This window comes from Stylophora pistillata, chromosome 13 (genome assembly GCF_964205215.1).
Source record: "Stylophora pistillata chromosome 13, jaStyPist1.2, whole genome shotgun sequence".
Lineage (NCBI taxonomy): Eukaryota > Metazoa > Cnidaria > Anthozoa > Scleractinia > Pocilloporidae > Stylophora > Stylophora pistillata.
The window spans coordinates 8,061,784-8,081,462 of record NC_142531.1 but is presented as its reverse complement, the minus strand read 5'-3'; the positions used below and the strand labels follow the sequence as shown (position 1 = coordinate 8,081,462).

General features: G+C 40.2%; 1 protein-coding gene across 4 annotated transcripts; it reads right to left on the bottom strand.

Moving 5' to 3' along the window:
• Nucleotides 1-821: 821 nt before the first annotated feature.
• On the bottom strand, nucleotides 822-19,640 carry LOC111335442 (uncharacterized). 4 transcript variants are annotated; one of them, XM_022941336.2, is made up of 13 exons: nucleotides 19,283-19,640; nucleotides 16,516-16,638; nucleotides 12,042-12,161; nucleotides 11,259-11,297; nucleotides 11,052-11,078; nucleotides 10,038-10,080; nucleotides 9,534-9,642; nucleotides 8,471-8,715; nucleotides 6,601-6,800; nucleotides 4,865-4,921; nucleotides 4,269-4,334; nucleotides 3,519-3,690; nucleotides 822-3,284 (listed from the first exon to the last, which is right to left on the bottom strand). In XM_022941336.2, the coding sequence occupies exons 1-13, from the start codon at nucleotides 19,511-19,513 to the stop codon at nucleotides 1,987-1,989; spliced, it is 2,730 nt and encodes a 909-aa protein (XP_022797071.2). In that variant the 5' UTR covers nucleotides 19,514-19,640; the 3' UTR covers nucleotides 822-1,986. The 4 variants fall into 4 exon arrangements, with proteins under 4 accessions (XP_022797071.2, XP_022797072.2, XP_022797073.2 ...); XM_022941337.2 differs by having other exon boundaries at nucleotides 8,495-8,715; XM_022941338.2 differs by lacking the exon at nucleotides 4,865-4,921.
• Nucleotides 19,641-19,679: the final 39 nt, after the last annotated feature.

The window sequence follows — 19,679 nt, the reverse complement described above, 5'->3', positions numbered from 1 at the left end:
CTTTGAATGCCTTTTATATGGAGGCGATTAAAAAAAAAACAAGCACACGAAGCAAAGACGAGTGTATCACTGATATCCTCACAACATTTTGAAGTCTTCTTTGAATGCCTTTTATATGGAGGCGATTAAAAAAAAAAAAAACAAGCATACGATGCGAAGACGAGTGTATCACTGATATCCTCACAACATTTTGAAGTCTTCTTTGAATGCCTTTTATATGGAGGCGATTGAAAAAAAAAAAAACAAGCACACGAAGCGAAGACGAGTGTATCAATGATATCCTCACAACATTTTGAAGTCTTCTTTGAATGCTTTTTATATGGAGGCGCTTATCGGAGGAAGATGCTCATTGGGCAGCAATATATTTGCTACAATGAATATATGAAGTTCATATATTTTGAACTGCGGTATTAGATACTGCGAGGATCGTGCATCATACTCGCATCCCCATAGCATGTTCATTACCATCATTCCCGTAAGTGACTGTAAGAAAAAAACTAACAATGATTTGAAAGTATTTTCCACTCTAGTCCAGGTTTAAATTTCGAAGCTGTCCGGTTGATAAAGCAGTACTTTTCGTGAACACTTGTCCAGGAGATCACGATCTATCCATCGGAAAACACCCGTTGTACAGCTGGGCCTAGCAGTATAAGCTTTGGTTGACACCCCACTTCGAGCAAAGGTTCTCCTCTTGCGCAAAAAAATTTGCTTAACTCGTGTTAAGTCAAACGACGTACTTTCTCACACGCATTAACCCGTTATACTCAGGACCTTGTCATATTCAGAAAAGAAGCGGTGACAACAAGAGATGTCTCACACTGTTAACGCTGGAGGGCAAATAATTTAATTCCTCATTTGTAAATATGGGAATTGGTTAAACTTAAATCGATTTCCTCTATATGTTCCTTTCTCTCTCGTAGTACTTTTGAGGAAAATACAAATAATTGTTCTACATTTATCAAAATGTACATAAGTCTGCGCAAAGATCGCGATGAATGTTCCAAAAGAAATATTTCTACAGCAAAATTGGATAATAATAGCAAATGGTACACGAAATCCGCAGCAACGGGGTCGATGTGCTGGAATCAACTTTTTGCTTCAGAAAAAGGCCTCTAAATGGCAAGAATTTAAAACTGAACACTGCGGGAAAAAAACACCTGTTTGGTCTGTTGCTGATTCACTTATGCTCTTCATATACGTCTTCGTTTATCTTTCAGTGTGTCACTATGGCAACACAGTGAGCGCAGCCGGGTCGAACCGATCGCGCAACTTAGTAACCTTCGGTAACATGTCATAGCACGGAATTCAACCCTTATTCACTGAAAACGACCAGTCACAGAAAACTCTATGTCATTAGTGGGCAAAACGCAGGGCTTGCATACTTCTTGAAGAGGCGCGTTACTGTCAGAAAAGCAACTGCTTTCCACGACTCAAGCGCTTAGTAACTTTTTGAAACTATTAGAAAACGCAACAAAACAACTAACTTTGTCTTCTGTGGCGCTCTCAAATGTACATCTTAACTATGTGAAGGAAAAGAAAAATTTCTCAATAAATGCCAATCACTAGTGAGCTTAGTCTGTCCTCATTTCTCTCCCAGAATTCTGGTTTTTGGAGCGCTAGCCCTTGATCAAAAGTTGTATGGACATTTCTTCTGAGCAAGGGCTAGCGTTTCCAGTTTTATCAAGTCATAAATAACAAGAATCTGAATTATAATCTTCCACTTATCTAAAAGATCAGCTGAACATATTCATTACGCACTAAACATCTGGTTTTGCAAACTATAGTCGTATCATATAAGTGAAGCCAGTGACTAACTCTCACCATCGATTAGAGGACAAGTGAAAGAGTATGACAGCGTTTTCCGCATCAGCAGTCGCTATGTTACATGAATAAACCTAACCTAAACTAACAAGCATACGTAGTCTTGGAGCCTTGACAAAACAGGCCCCGACCCCACGCCACTGCAATTTATGTACACTGTGTAGCTTATGGCCTGCCTTCCGGAGCAGCAGCCAATAGAATGTCCGATGCAGTTCGCGCGTGCTCAACGGCGACCACATCACCAGGACTTCTACTTCGCGGTCCCAAGCCAGGCAGTGCCAGTCCCAGCATTCCACGTGGGGGAAGAAATCCCGGTATGCCTGGTGGGTGTGTTACTGCTGACATGGCGGAACCACCGAGGTACGGGTTCGCAAAGGACCCTCCATGTGCAAAGAGAGGGGGAGGAGCGATGTGAGGATGTGCGTGGCTGTGGGGAAGAGAATACGGGTGGGGATGAGCATGAGGTGGGGGGTATAAACCGATACGGTGCGGCACCGGAGGGCGCGTTGCAAAACGAGCAAGGTCGAATGGTTCGCGAGGTCTGTCTCTGTCATCGTAAATATTCCGTTTGTCCATAAAACTCAAGACGCCATGTGAATGGCCACCGCTATGTCTGTCACTTGATAAAATAACAAGATCGTGATCCTCAGAAGATCTTCTGTCGCCGGGTAATTTAGGCTCTTCCCTCCTTCCGCTTGAAAGAACACTGCTAACTGTGGCAGAGGTCGATGAGCTTCGCTCGCGCTCGAACGAACTGCGCATTTCTTGCGCAGATGATGTTTCCGGTTTAGGCTCTGTGCTTGTTAGATTGGCGATGTTAAAACCAGTCGAGTGGTTGGGTCTGATCGGCGATCTTCGTCCTTCCACGGGCTTATCTCTGTCTCGAAACCTTTGACTACTATCGCCTTCCTCGTCTGAGACACGAAGTGCTGCACGCTCCCTCTCTGGGATTTTTCCCGGCAAAAGGTTTCCTCTGTCCCTCGAATCGGGTCTCCCTCTCTCCTTATCTCTGTCTTGATCTCGTTCGCCACTACGGTCACGTTCACGTTCACGTTCGCGCTCACGTTCACGTTCACGCTCTCGGTCACGTTCCCGCTCTCTTTCACGCCCATTTTCTCTTTCTTTTTCTCGTTCCGTTTCACGACTAAGCCAGGAATGATAAGCCGCCGGACTGCTTGACATACGATTCCACTCGGGTTTCACTCCATGAACGCTGCTAAAGCTAGAGCCCAGGCCTAGTGAGCTGCCCAGTCCGCTGAAACTACTGTTCCCAATGCTTCGAAAAGGACTGGAAATAGATGCTCCGAGACCCGATCTCAATCCCCCAACGGGACTACCGCCCAGACCCATCATGGCAGGCGGGGCCGCCGGAATGCCAACGGATCCCCCACTTAGGTGCGCGATACCATGATTGGTACTGTGGGGTGTAGGAATGGGAGTTCCTGCCAGAAATGGACCAGCAGCTGCAGAGGAACCAGAAGTACCAGAATAGTTAGTAAAGGTAAGTCACATGAAATGGAGTTAAAGCTGCTTACGAGGAATTCGAAAGAAAACCATCTAACCACCGATAAAGAAAGACTGCTCTCTGAACAGGGTGCTTTCGATACAGTTGATGATGACGTTTGTACAGCTACTACTCCAATTAAAGGAGACGAATAAAAGGGTCGAAGGGGACAACAAAAGACGATAATACAAACCAGCAGGAGTGGCAGGTGTAGCGACTGGACTGACGGCTCCAGGACCATGGACGTGATACGGAGGCGCTTCATGATTGCTAGGGCGAGAGTGCAACGAGAGACAAGCGCCTGACCTACTGATGGGCACTTGGTCTGGTTTAACATGAGGATCTTTATGTAACTCTGCCTGAACCTGAAAAGAAAAGGACAAAAAGGAGGAGATTTAGCAGCTTTCGTTCACCAAACGACAAAGCCCAATGACGCGTCACAGGGAAGGTGACGATAAACTTAGTCTGATACGGGGAAATGTTTGTGAAAGTCATCGTTCCTGCGCCAGAGTTTTGAACCCAAAAAAAAGTCTCAAAAATTCAAACCGGTTTGAATTTAGAAGTAAATGGCAACGAGAAATCAATTTACGGTGACTTGTTGCGGAAACAAAAATCCCGCAGTGGTTTGTTGGAGGTATCTGTCACCTAAATTCAGCCTTTTCGCCTCTAAGTAATCTGTAATCTGGTTTGTAATGTTTAAAATCAAGAATGGAGATGATTTGTCGAGACACTGCGGCGTTTTGTGCCTTTTATGTTCATGATTTGGCCCAAGTTATTGCCTGCTCCGCCGGTTCGCGTCAAGCTCGACACTTTGATGGCGAACTCTCAGCGCCTCTCGTCAGTTCACTGTTTGAAGCAAAAAGAGGCACTTTCTCACTTGCCCACCGAAGGTCCATTGATTGCTCGTCAAAAACTCATAAAAACAAAGAGAAACTAGGCTTACCTTCTGCTGATGATAGTAAATTTGCCATGCTGTCTGAACATGAGCTGCACACCATTTTCCAGGTTTCTGTGTTCAAGTTGGAAAATAGAAAACAAGCAAACAAACTAAGATCAATCATGAAGTCATTAACCACAACCAGACCGTGAATAAATAAAATCGCCATGAACATGAACATCAATTTACGTTAAAAAAAAAAAAGAAAAGAAAAAGAAAAAATAGAAAAGAAAAGAAAGAAAAAGAAAAAGAAAAAGAAAAAAACAACAACAACAGAGTAGAATGGAAATAACAAGGTTTCCCATTGGGTCTAAAACAAACGTTTTGGTGGGTTATGCCTTCCCCAAAATGTTTTCTCAGGAACGGTTTTCAAACGACTTGCAAGGCAAACTAAACGAGAAAGAACTCGCATCTATTAAGTCTTCAATTCTGTTAAATCTTCAGTTCAGTGGCCTGATGAGCTCAGAGTAGTAAAAAAAACCAAAACCTAATCAAAGCAAATCGGAAATTGGTTGATGCAAATGTTTCTCGCTTATTTTACAGAAGATTTATAGTCGTGAGAAATCGTCCTCAATAAACATAACAGGAAAAAAAAACAGTACCTTTGGCATAAGGGGGGGAGGTACTGGGCTGCAAGGGCCAACAGGAGGGATTCCAAGCTGGGAAAGACACAAAAACACAGCATACTTAGAGTACACAGCCACATGGGAGGGGAAAAAATAACTCCCACTACATGACGAGAATCCAACCCATATGGCCTCTTTTGTCACGGCGTTGGTTCTCTTCCAAAATCATTGAATTCCCAGACATTTTCAATATCTTTTGTAGGTTTCCCTTGCCCTATGGCCGTGAACAGTGAATACCAAAACTACATGAAAAGAAATTGTGGCGGGGTCGTTCTGCACTTCATTACTTTCCAAGCCTGGAAAAAGATGTTTTTCATTTCCAAGACTTTCAAGATTAAACAAAACCCGTACGGACCCCGTGTGAAACGCATCAACCTACCCTGCGAGCAGAGGCCCTTTGATCTTCCTAGATTAGTCGGGAAGAGAAAGGAGCCTCTGCCAGCCGCCTCGACTTTCCCTGTTAAGCATGTGTTAAATTCACGTAACCGAGCCTTGCTCAGCCTCGATTCCGTGAGCAATTAACTATTCATTTTGTCGCAACTTCCCGCGAGTTTCAAGAACGACTCGTACAGGCGATTCCATGGAATCGTCTGATATTTACCACACAGGAAATTAAGCAATGCCTTTGACTGATGTTTAGTAAGAGCATCTATTCCACGAGTACCTTATCGAGAGCACTTCTCACAGCTTTATCCAACACATCCTTCGGAAGAGAAACTGCCGCCATTTTGTGAAATTCATGAGCGAAAACAATGAACTGTGGGCGCCTATTTAGTCAGCAATTTCTAACAACACGTATGCGCACTGAGCCGAAGCAGGGAAAACTGGTTTCCAACCGGACTGACTCATCCGCTTCGGTGGATGAGCGGCTCAACAGGGAAGGTCGAGGCGGCGTGCAGGGGCTCCTTTCTCTTCCCGACTAATCTAGGAAGATCAAAGGGCCTCTGCTCGCAGGGTAGCATCAACCTTGATGACGATTACTCCCTACCCGCCACCGAAAAATAAAAGTATCTTCTAGCCTGTTCAGCTGAAGGGTTTCTCAATTTAGCGGCAGAGACCATCTCAGTTACACCCTCCAAATGACACCGCCGACCGAAAAGCGAAATCCAACCCGCCCCACAGGCCAAATTTATCGATCTGAGCTGAGCACGGGCATTTCTGAGACGCGCATGGCAGCCGGAAGTCCAGAGATCATTTCCCGAAGGTATCAAAGGATTAATCGTCTTTAACTTTTAGTGAAAAAGGCTGTAATCCCTCGAGTCGGGTCACCCTCCCTTCCTATCTATATCTCAATTTCTGCTTGCTATCGCCTCTCAGAAAATCTTGCTAACTTTTGATTGCGGTCAACGAGTTCCCAAGCCATTTCCATTCACCCTTCCGTCGCCTACCGTTAAAACGTCCGTGATTACGTTCTTTATTTAGTATATTTGGAGTACAAAAGATTACGAATAGGGAGGCAACATACATACATATCATCAAAGGTGTATCAGTGAAAGCTTTACAGTCGCGAAGGTGGGAAATGACATAACTTTTACAAACGGTTGGTAACTGACAACCTTTGGCTCCCCAACCGACCGAGCCCAACCCTTTCCTCTCGCAAACCTCATATTTTTCATAAGGCGAACGAAATGTGGACAAATAATACACTTAAAAAAATGTCAGTGGCCCATCTACTCAATACGTATAGCAGGATTCAAACCAGATTGGCATACCTGTGGTGTTGCCACCAGCCCACCGTTGCTATGGAAATGCTGGTGTTGATGTTGATGCTGATGTTGGTGAAGATGTTGGTGATGGTGTTGATGAGACTCGTAATGCATGAGCTGAGACGGGCTCACCCCGGGGGGAACCCTGTCCGCTGCTTGCGACTGCAGGAAACGGTTGTTAAGTTCGTGACGGAGAAATTCAGGACCTGCAAGGAGATTGTTAACTTTAGCAGATACATAAGATGTACACGAAGGATAAATCGTAAAGTGCCTTGTGAAGCCCCAATAGGCTGTTTGGCTTTTTGATGTTTGATGTTGTTACCGTCGTATTATTTTTATTTTATTGTTATTAATATTTTTATCATACTACTGTTGCTGTTGTTATGAAAAAATGAGGAATGGCGTTATTTAAAGTGCTAAAATCTATTTACAACGGAATCTATAATTCTATTCTATTATTGTTAGTATTATTATTATTATTATTATTATTTTGTTTTTGCTTCTTTTGTTTTGTTTTTGCGGTTCTTTTTTTGTTGTTGTTTTTTTGCAGTCTACAAAATGCCCGTTCCACTTAAAGGGGTTCAGAAAACATAACTGCGGCATAGTTAAGACATTTCTGATAAACAAATAATTTGCGTCGGTTCATATTCCCACCGTGCACACTTATGAAAAGTAAGAACGAGTTGAAGCGTGTGAGAGGAAATTTCTCGTTAGACAACATTTCAACAACCGCGTTGAAAATGTCTGGAGCATTAGTTCTCACGTCAGCTGTTTGCTCATCGAGATCTAAGAGCACTTGGGAAGTTTGAAGAGCACTCAAAAAGCTCGACTTGCTAGCGGCTACGCCTCGACCGACTCCTACGCAACTTTCGTGTTTTTCCAGACTTACCACCTGCCTTGTGTCTAGCTAAACATAGGGCTGACGCGAAAACCACTTTTAAGTTTTCTAAGCCGGAAAAACATTCAAGACTTCATAACAACAAAAAAGGCAGGAAAATGATTTGGGATATAAAAGATTGACGAAGAATAAATCAAAACGTGACCAGGCTCAACTAATCTGTCAGATGTCACCTAAAACTCTCCCCTAGACGAGAACACGAAAGAAACAAATGTGTCGATATCACATCGAGAACAAATCGTTCTGTCGTCTAATTCTTCTCTGAGGCTGGTAAAACTGACACCAAAAACAGAAACAGCAAACATTTGACGGCTATTGCTGAAGTAACAGCAGGAAGAGGAAAAATTCTAGTATATTCACTCACGTTCTTTGCCATAGTTTAGCGAGGAAACACGAACCTAACGTCCGTGAGCAAGCGCGGAGCGCGAGTCCAACCACGGAGCACTTCCTCTTCTTCTAACCCACCCCGCTGAATCTACGTTCTGAAAATCAACCGCGGCATTTTTATTTTCGCCTGCGCTTTGGACGACGATCGGAAATAATGGAAATAAAAGGTTTGTGCACGGACAAGTGTGATTCAATTCCAAGAAGGGTTATCTCACCATAGAAGGACAATAATATGAACCATGTGCTACCAGTTTGGGTTGTTTCAAATCACATACAGTATGATGTCATTTGCGTTTTGGCGGACATATATGTATACCCTGGATTTCCTGTCAACTATCCGCTACTAATTCTGAATTTTTGTAGCTGCTCTCGTTGACTTCCTAATAACACGTCACTAACTGAGTGAACCACAAATGTAACTAGACTAGTGCAGTTTAAAGGTGCAGTACAAACTTCTTAACAAAGTGCATGACTCAGCACGAGCTTCCACGCCTAACCCCACCCCCCTGTGGACCAAATGCTCTTCAATTAATGAAGGAGGGGGGCGGTATGAGGTCATGTGGAGCACGTATCTAAATCCTGGTGCATTACTTGGATACGGAAAAGGTGACTCGCCAGGCGGTGGTCCGTGATATCCTAGGGCACCAGGGTGGGGATGGAAGGACGGAAAGTGGGGGAACAAGCCGCCATGATGGGCGTGTCCAAAGGTGGGGGTCATGGGGTGACTCGTGGTGGTAGTGGTCGTCAGAGCCAGGTGTAAGCTTGTGGAAGCACTGGTCGAGCCATGGCTGCTGGGACGCTGAGTTGTTACAGTTGAAAAGGAAGAAGACGTGGAACTGAAACATGAACAGACAGCACAATTTAGCACAAGGGATAATAATACTTCGTGATGAGTTACAAATCGGTATGTCCGTTGTCTAGCTAACTGGTTTATAAAGCTCGGGCTGTGTCTCTGGAATAGACTAAGTACCTCATTAGCTCTCTCCTTCGAAGGTAACACAGCAGCGCCAGAGATAATTTACAAGGTTATGAGAACAGACAACGATGACTGTAAAAATCATATCTGTGAACTGCCCATAAACTGGGGCCTGACTTTTTTTTCAGGCCTTATTATTTTTACAACTGCTCAAGTGGTATTCATCACTGCGAAGATCGCTTTGATATTCAGGGCAGACAATATTGTTAGTTGCAGGATGCCATCATGACATAACATCAAAATTATGTTTTGGTCTCATTAACCAGGAAATGCGTGACGGTCAGTACGAAGAATTACTGGTTGGATCTTGGGAATTTAAGGGTTAATTAAGTTGAAGCTAATTGGCGACGCAGAAAATCAGCATGTACATAAATACAATCATAAAGAACTAAATAAACAAATAAACAAATAGATACGTCTGTTAAATACAATTATAATCGAGGTGTTACAATATGCCTTGACTCTTGCCACGCATCTGTTTGCATATTCTCCACACTGTTCTCTCTAAATTACCTAATGCGCTGACAAGGAGAATTTGTTTAACGATCAACAGCATCTTTAGTTGATGATCATTTCCTTTATTCTCATTACCTCAATGCGTGATTTAAGTGTGATATTTGTATGGAGAAATTAGCTGCTTGTAACATTTCGGGATCAAAAGGCGAATCACTCCCTAACCTTGTCCACTCTGAAGGTTTTGGTGTACTCTTCTCCGTCTCTTTATCTTTTGTTTCAGTACCGCTTGGTTTGGTGGTAGAAACTGTTGTCTTAACACTCAACAATGAACCTGAAAGGAAAAAACATTTCAAATGTTATTCCTATGCTTCACCCTCCAAATCAAAAGATCAAATAAGTAATTCTCCTATCTAGTTGTCATGCATGTCCATTAAGGTAAGTGAAAAGAATTCGGGCTTCTATCTACAAACACACTAGTCTTAAGTTGATAAATTTTTCCCAATTCCAATCATCAGTCTGATTGACAATTCATGCATAATGTGAGGAGAACTTGCAAGTTAATAATTTCTGGAAGTTATGTGGATCAAACATCAAATCCAACCATGATCATGGATATCATGGATTTATATAATTTGAGGCTCAGATTTACAGAACTTTTATTCTGTTATTTGATTAAATTTACTGTTTAAAACACATGGTTTGATTTGAGTAAATTTAACCACTTACTGTTCGGTGCAGATGAAATTGCAGTTGATTCAGTGTCAGACATCTAAAATGCAAAAGTGCATTCTGTTACAAGCTTTTTCACTCAAATTATCTGAAACTGCACAATGATTAAACCAGGATGGGATTTTCTGGCTACCTGGGGTGTCAGGATTTCACTGCACAAGAAGGGTGGTAAAAATATGTCAGAGGGTAAAAAATAGAGCTATGTGCTAATTTCATACATTTTACATAATTCTTGTGTACATATAACATGTGAATAAATAAAAAAAAGTATTTACATTTCCAGAAATAAATTTGACATGATACATGGAGTTAATTTTGTAAAACCTTCATAAGTATCAGGTGTACTAAGAAAATGTTTTCAATACACAACCCTTCACAGTTTTATGCAAGACTACATTACAGAACTTAGCCTCCTTGAAAATTATTATCAATATTACATTTTTGGAATCATACAGGGATGGCAACTTTAAAAAGAGTCTCACTTTAAATTTAATGGAAAAGATACAAGTAGCTGGCTTAGCAAAGTCCAGCAGCTGACAAGCAGGTAAATAAAAAAAAAAAATTGGTTGACTGAGGAAGGGACAATTTGAATTCAAAATAACTAATAACTATGTCAAATCCTGGATCATCACCAAACAGATCATAACACACTTTCCCCGCTTTTCCAACTAAGTCGCTGTAGACAGGGTTCTCAATAACATTTTAGAAAAGCATCTGCCATTAATGGAATTGGTAGATGTTAACATAAAATGGACCATTCAAATATTACAAAAAAAAAAAAAATCATTACAGAAGGCAGTAAGAGGTATTACATAAGTGGCTCAAGCAGTTTAGTAACCAGCTCTTATTGAGACCTTTGCATTAATCAAAATACCTTCAGGCATTTTACTCTTTTGTTGTAACACACCCAGAATCTTAAGTTGAAGGGGTACTCAGCCCTCTTGAAATTCGCATGTGTGATACAACTGCTGTTTGCCTTGACCAAAATTGACATTCAAAGATGATTCTTACCCTTTCTCCCTCACTCTCAGTATCACACTGAAAAAGAAGAGAAAAAAAATTACATTACAAGCTGACAAATTTACAACAAGAAAGTAACCCTGCGAAGAAATTATGAAGGACTGTACCTTCTGACAATGCTTCAGCTGTACACTCACCTTAGGAAATGCATGTACAGCAGAAAAGTACACAAAAATTAATCAACTGAACCACACATACCCAGTAACCTTTGTCTGAACTTGCAGAGTCTGAATTGTCCTGTCAAAAGATCAATCAAAGATCAGAGAAGATTCATATACTTAGCAAGTTTAAGACAATGTTCCATACCAGAAAATTAAGCTGGTCCAAAGAAAACTATGTATGATATCCAGTTGAACTTCATAACCTGTTCTGTGAATTCCGATTTGATACTCCTTTACACCGTTATGTCTGACTGGTAATCATGTATAATTTACCACCCAAAAGCCCAGTAGTACATAGTTTACAAAAAATATCCTGATACTTGAATGGAAAATATGACAGTATTTATGGCAAAAATCAAAGGTTGTATCCATACCCAAATATGAACAGATACACTGTAAACTTAATCATATCAGAAACTTTCAAATAAAGTAAAAAGTCTACTTTTAAAGTGACAGTAAATAAATAATACACCTTGTATATTTAATCAGACTGCTCTGAATTTACTGTAACTTCAGTCAAAACTCCTGACAACTACTTGTTTGATTTCAATGTTCACTCAAGCCCTGTGTTGTAATACAAAAGCTTTTTTCCCTGCCTTTCACAGGAAGACTTGCCCACCCTTCCCCCTTGAATTTTTTACATTTTTCACACACATATTTAATCATTTAACTTTCCACTTCATCCTAAGTTTCAGATAAAAAAAAAGAAATTTTTGTCCCCTGAACATTTAATGTTTGCTCTCCAAACTCTTTAACAAACAAGGCCCAGGCTTTAGAAAAAAATATATATGTAACTATGGAAAGTATAGGCATTACTCACATCACTAGTGTTCAATCCTTTCTCTCGCTTGGGAGGGAACCATGAACCTTCTGGTTTCTTTCTCTCTACACTTGCTTCATCCTCAGAATCTGTGTCTTTAGGTTTAGGATCGTGATGCATCTAGCCAATAAAAAAGTTAAACGTATCGGCGAGTGATTCAAGACCACACAACTACTGACTCTTAAATACTACTTTTGTTCAATTCACCAACTCTTGGTGGAGTCAATAGGTTCAAAAAAGTACGCCACAATACAAGATATGTATAAACTATGAATAAAGGTATGCAACACACCACAAAACTACCATCCACCACTTCAACCCTCTGAGTGACCTGAGCTCCTATTTTCTCCTTACAGCACTAAATTGTTGAATAGTTCATCAAAATCACAAGAATACAGAAAATGATCACCAACATAAGAAGGTTTGATTGTTAACTGAGTTCTCCTTGACAGTACCAAAGGAAATGTATATGGATGCTGATGTTAGGATGTACAAGGCTGAGTTGTTGGCTGACTATTCAAGGCTGTGCTCTAGCAGCACCTGGTGGCCCCTGGCACCTTACTTTTGCTCTTGGCCAACTTAGGAATCTTAGTTTTTTCATACAAAGCAGATGCTTGGCCCCCTGGAGTTCACAGTTTCAGAGCACTGGCCTCCATTCAATTTTCCTTAGAGCACAGCCTTGCTATTCTCTTGGGAAATTCCCCTCATTGATTGGTGAAAAATGACAAATCAACTAACAACATGTACTACTATTTTTGACTTTCTATTTACATGTACATGCAGCTTGGTTTGAAATGTAACATTTGTCAAAATAGTTTTACTACAACAAATTTCAACCATAGTTTAAAGAACTGTATATGTGCACGATCCTTCGCAGTAAAGCACTATTTAAGCAATAGTGAAAATCAGACCTGAAAAAATTCAGGCCTGTACGGGATTCGAACCACTGACCTCTGCGATACTAGTGCAGCGCTAGTGCTGCACTAGTGCTCCCGTACAGGCCTGAATTTTTTCAGGTCTGATTTTCACTATTGCTTAAATAGTGCTTTACTGCGAAGGATCGTGCACATATACGTTTCATAACCGCAGTTCATATATATGTATTTCATATGTTTGTTGTTTGAGTTTAAAGAACTGTTGTCTCCCAGGCACACTATACATCTACTGGTCACCTGCAAGTTAACTGATGCTTCCATTGAGCTAACCGCCTACCGGTTAGCTCAATGGATAGAGCGCTGGACTGTTGTGCGGGAGGTTGAGGGTTCGAGCCCCGGCTGGACCAACACTCAGGGTCTTAAAATAATTGAGAAGAATTTGCTACCTTTCTATAACATCATGAAATGGTTAGATATTCTAGTCTTCTCGGATAGGGACGACTAAATGGAGGTCCCATCTCCTGCAGGGTTGGGGTAGGAGACGTTAACTTCCCACACACAAGATTACTGTGTGATGGATGTCCTCCCCTGGGGTGGGATGGGTGGGATATTGGGCGCACTTAATTTGGAGCCTTGCTCTGTTGTGCAACCCTCACCACACTCTGGTGAAAGTGATTAGATAAACATGCTCAGTGCAAGAGAAAACAAGATACAAGATAATGCTACTAAGGAAATGAATATTAAGTGTTTGTCCTCTTTAATCTAGATTGCTTCCATGTTGATTATGCAAGCATTGTGGCCAACAACACTGCTTGCCTAACAACTTGCCCTTTTGCATTTCAATAGCAGCTACATGCAGGATCTTGCATGCCCACTGACAAGTGCATCAAAGACAAAGATGGTAATAAATGAAAGAGGTTATAATCATAACTGCTAACAACATAGGGCAAAGAGTGATCTGAGTCCTCAAAGATTCACAACCCTGCTGGTTCCAATGTAGAGTTCTGATTCCCCAACAACAATGACCCTGAGTAAAGTGTAGAGTCTAATCAAGACAGGTGAAAACCTTGGTGAGGCATCTGACCTCCCAATTGAATCCTTCTGGGCAATCAAACCTCACTTCACTTCATGCTCCTGATAAATGTTTAACATCTTTCACTATCTGGCCACCAAGCTCAAAATTTAAATAATCTTTGAGAATTATATTTCAGAAAAAGTCCGCCCTAAGCACAAGTAAAGCAGGTATCCTTCATTTACAAGCTTCTATCGAGCATGATATTGTTAAAAAGCAGGCAATCTTTAACTCTCAGACACAATTCCTAGCACAAAAGGGATGAAATGACTTTTACCAGCTAGTGTGTGCCCACATTTAGAGGCAAATTGATAATCCAGAGCTTAATTCCAGTGTAAAATTAGTATGCATCTACTCCCTCTCAAATTCCTAGATCTCTTTGATCCCTTGTAGAACAAAAGTGAAAGAGGGTGTGTGCAAATTCTTAAAAGTGTAGAGTGTCTAAAGGCCAGCAAACAGGTAAATAAATGATCATGAATTTCGTAACCACATGATGATATCACTTCCAACTATCCCAGGCTTAGACTGCTTATGAAAGAAACCAGCTTTTCACCTTTTCACCTCTTTCTAAAGATATGTTTTTCAATTTTAAATACCACCAGAAATAATTGACACTTTAAAAATGCCTGATCATTACTCCATTGTGCTCTTAGAATCACCGTCTGCATTTCATGAACAAAACATCATAAAACAAAAGTCTGATGATGCATACTGTGCAAGTACTGTTATGGCTACCACTCTTGAAAGATAATATTAATTTTATGGTGACTTATTTTCCCTTCAAGTCAATTTGTCACACTAACACCAATTCTCCAATCCATTTTTTACCTTTAAAAATTAAACTTCAAAGTTTATGGCTAACCATCTAAGATTGTAAAATATCATTGCAGACCCTTTCCAAAGACACAGGAAAAAATGTTTTTCTTGTGATGGGAAATATATTTGCAAGCTCACAGCACAAAGTAAAAGGTACTATTTGCTATGTTTGTGATATAGTAAGAGGCAAAATTCCCAATTAAGACCTTGCAAATCGTGAAAAGATGTGGCCCAAGCTTTCAGACAAAAATAGCTAGGATTAACTGCTATTAATCCAGGATTAAGAGGTTAATCCAGATATCAATTTATCATGCACCAAAACATTTCTTCCTTTTGATTGTTGAGAGCATGCCATTGAAGCTAGCTGTTAGTGAGGGGTTGGTTGGAACCAAGACAAAACTAAAGAACCAAAACACAAAACAAAAAAATCTATCTGATGAAGTACAGATGTAAAGGAAGCTAGCCTCATATCAAAGATTAGCTTAGTCATGCCTTTACAAACAAAACAACCTAAGAATGATATAAATAAAAATTGACATACTTCATTGCACAGGAATAAGAGCTTACCCTCAAATTCTACCTCACAGAGAGAGAGAAACCTCACTAACTTAGTCTTACACTTTTGTAATTTGTGGTCACCAAAATAATGTGGGAAGATGTTTAGGCTTGTCATTGTGATCAAATGAAACACAGGCTTGGTCACACTATATATTATTAACAAGATAGCAACTTCACATCTTTACAAGAATATTCCAGTAAAGCTCCACAACAATTTTTTGTCAGAGCTTGGCTTTATCGCGACATTGTGCCTTGCTTTGGTCAATGGCTATTATCATCAGTAGTAAGAGGTGAAAATGTCATTTATGAGCTTAATCTGAATGATAAGAATTCCAGTGTGGAAAGATTTGAATCAGCTATGGCTTAAGAAAATAAACAACTGTCCTTCTTAACTGATGAAACTTGAAACTTTGGGATTGGAATTACCTTTTCAACTGCTTGAAATCCCAACATGAAAGTCAAGAATTTCCTCAAATTGTTGCTTCTTTTTAAAGTATTTGGGACAATTATTTTGTTATGTATAATTCACCCAACACACTCAATGATGAAAAAGATATTAACTAGAGAAATTATTTCCTTGCATGAAGATGTTAGCCTGAGGTCTAGCTGTACTTGAAATTGAATTCAAACGAAAAGGTAAACAGTGTAATTGGTATCCCACATTGTATAACTTTCTGTGGTTTCAGCTGTTAATTGGAATGACAACAGATTTCTCGAAACAGGAACACAAAACAGAGGTACAAATAAGGCACAAATTGACATCGTAGAACACCTGAAGTTTGCAACCAGACACAAAAAGAGACATACCACTTTACATGATGTTATCAAAATAAAATTGCTTCTCCCTTAACAGGCAAGAAAGGCACTATAAATATGCATGACTAATTTTAGTCCTAACTGGTTTAATTACTCTAGGTTCTTTGATTGGCATGACAAGCCTAGCATGATGTTTCCATAATGACAGACAGCTGTCCAACACTTTATGAATTTCACACAGTCAAATTTATTCTCTTCAGTTTTCCTCAACCACTTTACCTTCAAAATCTTAAACAGCCATACAACACTTTGCTACAGCTACACTATGTATATCTGAATACATGAAAAACAATTTGTCAAGCATGTAAAGCACTAATGGTTTTACAAGGGGACATACCCTGGCTCGACGTTTTTCAGATTTCCTTTTCTTTCCATTTATTCCATTTTCTATACTTCGTTTGGAGCTTTTGTGAGATCGGCGCCCATCAACAAGTAGTTCTGGTTTACTGGGTCCCTTTGACTGCAAAAAAAATATGCAATAATATTTAAATTAACTGTCTTGCAATATTTTAGCTTTTATTTAGCTTTACTCCATGAAGATTACCTCATGGTTACTAGTAGCCACTGATAATTGACAAATTATTTCTGTTCTCAAATTGAACAGTTTCAACCAGGCACTAAGCCGATGTCTCACAACAAACTCATAATTCATAATGTTATGGTTATTGACCCAAAATATGTACAGGAAAAATTAATCTGTGAGCTCCTTTAATTCATTAGACACAAAAATCATATGAATCTGGTGCAAAGTTTTCTCACTTTTAATTACTACAAATGGGAAACTGCCAGCTAGTAAACACAGGAGAGAATTCTCAATACATTTGAAGTTAATTAATATTGAATAAGAACAAGATTCTAACAAATCCACAAGCTATCTAGTATCTTAATAAACCCACACAGGAGAGAGCAAAAAATTGAAACAAACCAAACAATAATTGAATGTCATGCACAGTAACTATTTCACTAGCTGATAGAAAGTAATTTTTCTTGAAAAATAGTTCCTCAGAAGAAGCTGCAGATAGCAAGTGTCTTACACTGCTAATGTATGTCATCGCAATGAACTGTTGAGAGTACAGAAAAAGTTTTAAAGCTGGTTATTAATAGCGGAGTCCAAAATACGAAGTAAAACTGAAAGTTTACACTTATCAAGACACTTGAGGTGATAGTGTATCTAATTTTTGTCAAGACTTGGAAATATATTGAGCACTAATGTCTTTAAAACAGGTTGGCAGATAGCACTCTTTAAAAATAAAAAGAAAATGTGTTGCAAAATTGTTACTTTTGTGTCAATTGCACAGATGCATTATCTATAAAATCACAATGCTTCAGCGATCCAGCTCGCATGTTTCATGGCACAATTGATTGCCACAGAAACAGAGAGTGGTCCAATTCTATTCAAGATAAGTTCTTCTAAGCCAACACTCAACGTCTCTCGATAGAAAGACAGATATATTGGTCTGGAACCCGAGGATATTGTTCTTTCTACAAACAAGGAAAGCCCTCGGGGACACTAAAACACACACGAGTGGTAAAAAGGTACAAAACTAAACAAAGCTGGTTTAACAAGGAGAAAATGTAGTTGAAGAGATTTGCAGTTCGAATCAGCAAACCATTAATAAAATTTCTTTCAACAAACACTAGCGAAACGTTACGAAGTAAAAAAATATTCAAGGCATCTGAGTTAACAAAACTTATATTTCTTTCTGTTTTTCTTTTCCTTTTTTTTTTTAATTGACGCGATAGACTCAGAGAAGAGCTGGTGGATAAGTGAGAACAACGTGGTAAAATTTCTAATGTAATGTCCTTACGCTGCCCTTGGGAATATTTTTCGCTTTGTGTTATTCGATGTGAGGATCACACTTTAAAAATGACCTTTCGTTTAGAGCCTGGCAAAAGGCCTTTAAAAAAGGAAACTCGTACATAAAAAACTACATGACTGCGACATTGAATCTGACAAAACCCAACTCGACTAACAAGGGTGGAATGTTTGTTAATAACTTAATCCAATCATCTGAAAGAGTTTGGCTGTGATCGTTCCAGTTTAATCGCTGAATATTTAATACTGCTTAAAAGGCAAGATGTTTGGCCACAATACTGAAATTTCAACGAGTATTCGAAAGCCACTTTTCATACGAGGAACCGAATGAATACAGTCATTATATCTGTCTGCATTAAAACATCGGCGTTCCTTGACGAATTATCAGGTTTACTCTTGACCACGGACTGTGGTCAAAATACACGGACCCGTTAGTTTCTCCCAGCTTGAAAGCTAAACGCAAGATACAAGGGTTTCGTGTCTTTATACAGAATGCCGGAAGGAAAAAACACATGTAAACCAAACGAAAGAATCGATCGCAGTTTTAAGAGATAACGGGCCGAACTTTGAGAACTACTCCATTCCCAACACGCGAAAATGCCCTGTACGTGCAATCGAAAATCATTTGTGGTCTGCTCGAGGTTTACTTGCTAAATTACAAGCCCAAGTATATCACTTAGTAACAATGATACCGAGTAGACTACAACACATAGGAAATTGTTCATGCGTGGCTTTTATATATTTAGCGTTGATATCTCCTTGAAAATCTCCCTAAGAACCACCTCTCAAAATCGGCACGAAGACGGAATGGGCTCGTTGAAAGACAAGCGTTTCGCGGACTCCGAATTCGGCGCATTTCCAGCGAATACGTTCCAAATCTCTCATTCATGTACCCTTCTTTAGACTTAGACGGAACGTAGCTTTACTTCGGTATTAGCGATCAATTGAAAATTTGACATTTATGGTTGTAGGAAGTTCTTGAAGCTAAAGCTCGAGTGAATTGTTGCGAAAAGTAAACATTGTACGATCTCCGCTTTGGCCGCCCTCTGTACACAAAATGGCTAAAGGACGAATATTTTCAAAACAACGAAAGGTATCAATCACATCTAACACGGATAAAAAACGTCTGATTTGCATGCGACCGTACAAATGCCGCTCAACTAAGTCGGTTTTAGTTTGGCAAATTCGAGTGTTTGTGACACCAAGACGCACAGAGAGCCCGTTGACCGACCTGTTACTGTTAATAGTTTGATAAAGAAGGCCGCAAATAGTTATTATTTCTACATACCTCCAACGCTTCCAGCGACGAATAAGAAGAGATAGCAAATCCGTCGATAATGTCCTCTTCAGGAGAAGTAGAACCTCGTCGCTTGCGATTCGCTTTATTTCGGCTTTTGCCATTTGAGTTGACGATGGCCGCGTGCGAATCGTCACCATCCATTCGCACTAATTCACCGTTCTCAGCTGCTTTCCCCTCATCGTCGCTCGGTGTCGCTTTCTTACCTTCCTCATCTTTCATTTTCACCTCCTCTGTTACATTATAAGCCCTCAAGCCTCTTGTGCGGTCGAGAAAGGCGTCCCAAACTCCTTGATTCTGGTCAGCTGTGCTGGAGTATACCGAGAGAAGTCAACGAGTAGAAAGTGAGTGAACTGAGCCGAGTGCAGTTAACAATATCAGCAAGATG